At 41.2% G+C, this 3397-nt stretch overlaps 1 protein-coding gene across 1 annotated transcript in view; it reads right to left on the bottom strand.

Moving 5' to 3' along the window:
• The window catches only part of TIAM1 (TIAM Rac1 associated GEF 1), a 412279-nt gene that overhangs the window by 87605 nt on the left and 321277 nt on the right, over positions 1–3397 (bottom strand). Inside the window, exon 13 of the mRNA XM_019662811.1 lies at positions 3097–3201. Coding sequence (XP_019518356.1) covers positions 3097–3201 — 105 coding nt within the window. The remainder of the gene's footprint in view (positions 1–3096; positions 3202–3397) is intronic.

Genomic DNA, 3397 nt, shown 5'->3' with positions numbered 1-3397 from the left:
GCAACCTTGGTGTTATAAGCTGTGGGCTCTAACCAACTGAGCTAACCGGCTGCCCCAAGCAGGAAAGTTTTAAAGTATGCTATCTTCTGCTTGTCAGAGAGCTGCTGAGACAAACAACAAAATAATAATATTCAGGGTGATGAGATGAGCAAAACAAAGTTTCCCTCCCAGAGACAGAAGCTGCAAATGCTTCCCACCTACCTAGGACCTCACTGAAATCTTTAATTAGAAGAGAAAATTTTTGGTTCACCATCTGTTTCCGATTGAGGTGGGAGGAAAAGAGAAATGAAACTCCATGGGGTCTTGGCTAACAGGAACAAATCCACTTGGAAACCTTATCGTCATCGGTAATAAACACTTTCGGGACACTCGCAGTGAGGCTGTCACTGAAACAGACTGTCTTCTGAAAATCACCCCCAAACAGCAATCTCACCTAAGAAGCTTCTGGTTTCTGAAAGCTCAGTGTGAGAGAGAGGGACAGCCCACCATCAGGCACCAAAGATGTGAGGTGGTCCTGAAGAAGGCTGTGGAGATTCCCACCCTGCCTTAAATGCTAATATGCTGAAAACATTTATACAGATGTACACAGAACGATGAACAACAGTGGACACCACTGGCGAGGCATCTCACTTAAAGTTTATAACACAGCAAAGAGAACAAAAGAGTGGCAAATATAATAATGTGGGGCCGGCCGAGTGGCACGTTGGTTAAGAGTTGGCTTGGGAACGCCAGCTCTGAGCAGCAGGACCCCGGTTCGGATCCCACATGCAGGCCAGTGACACTGCCCTCTACAGCTAAGATGGTGAGTGACAGCTCGACCTGGAGCTGGGCTGCCGTGAGTTGCTGGTGACAGCATAGGCTGCAGTGGGGCTGGCCAGCAGCTGGCGTGAGCTGCTGTGAGCCACCATGAGCAGCCGTCCAATGGCCAACAAGCGACTGCCTCACCAGGGAAGAGCGCAATGATAATACCAACATGGGCCAGTGAAGCGACGTCCTCCACAACTAGACTGAAGAACAAAAAGGACAGCAACCTGTCTGTTCCCCTCCCCCGATTCCCCAATAAAAAATCTTAAACAATAAATAAATAAATAAATAATGTTAATAAGGGTGAGTCTTCCCACCTTCCCCTCTACCACCATATTTTTTAAACTTTTTAAAGTTACGATAATGTCTTCATAACTTTGAAAAATAAAAAGGAGCACGTGCAACAAACATAAAAATTATAATGGTCTTACTGGTAACCTAGGAGCCCTTAGTTTGGTTAATTACCCTACACATGGGACATCGGATCAAGACGCCTGTGTGTCTTATCATTTTGGTAAATATTTCTCAGTGACGAGCCCTCGTTAGTCATGGCTGTTTGAACATAAAAGGAAAATCCTAATGATTTAGCTAAATCAGATCATCAGAACCCTCACGAAGAATTTCACGCTCCTCAAATTTCTGCTAGTCAATGTCAAAGCAGGTCAAGCCACTTACCAGATTTACAATACATCTATGTTGCAAAAAAGGATTCCAAATATCAATGAATATTTTAACACGGAAATTCTCAGTGTTTGGNAATAATAATAAAAAATAACAAATCAATATAATTTCAAACGATATATCTTAAACACCTATTGTGAGTGAGATATGAAGGACATGCATGCTGGTTAGGTGTGATCTCTGTCATTTGGGATGGGAAAGAGTCATTAGCCCTAAGATGCAAAAATTTATGCTTTAATATATTCCAGTGTTCCAAGCAACGCATTTTCACTTTTAAAGGAAGGAAAAGGGTTTTCCTTCTTCTGCTCAGAAAGCACAAAGTCAGGGCTCTTCCCCAAGCCAGAGAAAACATAAAACAGCCACTCTCTGTGAAAGGGACCTTCTCCTCCGTTACACTTACTGACTTCAGTGATGGCTGAAAACGGACTCATCATTTTGATCTTCTATTGCATAGCATGATGACAGGGTTACAAATGCACACTCTCTCTTATATTTCATTAAAAACACTTAAAGGGGCACCAGGAAACATTTTAGGGTAACAGAAACGTTCTAAATCACGATTGTAGTGGTGGAAACAGGACTGTCTGTACTCATTTGTCAAAACTCATTCAACTGCGTGCTTAAACTGAGGAGTTTTATTGTATATAATAAGTAGATGTCAAAAAAGTTGATTAAAAACAAAATTCCTACTAAATTGTAAACCACACTTCCTCTTTTCAAAAAGAGACTACTCAGGTTTAAATTTCAGTTCTGCTCTCTGTGGTTGGGCCCCGCCTGAAGTCATACTGTTATCATTCACATATCCATGCAGGCAGCTGGTGGCCCCCTGAGGAATGACTAAGTGTGGAGAGAAGACAAACTCCAAGAGAGAGAGGCGCCTGGCTCCCCAAACATTCCATTCCTGGAACTGAAAATTACCACTTGGCTAACAAAAAAGGAACTTGTCACTATTTTATTGACATAACAACCATTTATTGAGCATCTACTATGTGAACCATTATCTCTGATCTTTACAAAATCTGAAAAATGAAATATTAGCACTTCATTTTTTTTTTTGCCAATACCAAATAATTAGTAAGCAGTAGAGCCAATATAAAGACTCAGCTCTAGTAAAGAACTCAAGTCCCATAATAAAACTCAAACATACATAAATACCCTTAGGAATTTAGATATGATTACAAAAGGCTGGGCATATAATTAGATGGCAGCTTTTTCATCCAACAGGATTGGATCGGCTTCTATATCGAAATCGCAAAAAATTGGAGTTAGTGCTTTTTTTTCCTGACAACAGCCAGCTGATGTTTGAGCCACCAATTTAAAACAAAACATTGGGGAAGCTACAAAGAAAGCTGGGAATTCTAGCTAAGAGTAAGCTCTGGATTTCGGTTCATGATAGCACAGCGCGGCTCCCCGCAAAAACAAAGGTGGCATTTCCACTCTGCGGAAATATTTGTGATAAGGAAGGCCAGCTCCACGAACTTTAGAGCTCTGAATGAGGCTCATTTGTTTTAGAATTCATTCCACCTCACCAACCACAACTAGCACGAGCACACATATAATTTAAAACTAATCTCCTGCAGAATGAACTCGGACAACAGTCATAAACATTACCAGCTCGTAAATGTCTTCCTCGGGCTGGGGAACGTAGTGGTGCATTTTGCTTCCTATTAGAAATTTCAGACGCAGGTAATGAGCGGAATGATCCAGTTGATGTGTCTGGGACAAAAGAGAGGAAAAGAAGAGAAAATGTTCAGTAGTAGATAGGAATCATTAGTTCTCCACTGACATCTTATCATGTAGTCCCCAAGATAATAGAAGATTTGTTCCTGGAGGGTTGGGGGTTGTAAGGTTTCTATATTTCTTCAAAGGTTTACATCTAAAATCCAAACTTTAAAATAATTTTCGTCGAGCA

Source organism: Hipposideros armiger, unplaced genomic scaffold (assembly GCF_001890085.2).
Source record: "Hipposideros armiger isolate ML-2016 unplaced genomic scaffold, ASM189008v1 scaffold_381, whole genome shotgun sequence".
Lineage (NCBI taxonomy): Eukaryota > Metazoa > Chordata > Mammalia > Chiroptera > Hipposideridae > Hipposideros > Hipposideros armiger.
This window is presented reverse-complemented; position numbering and strand designations above follow the sequence as displayed.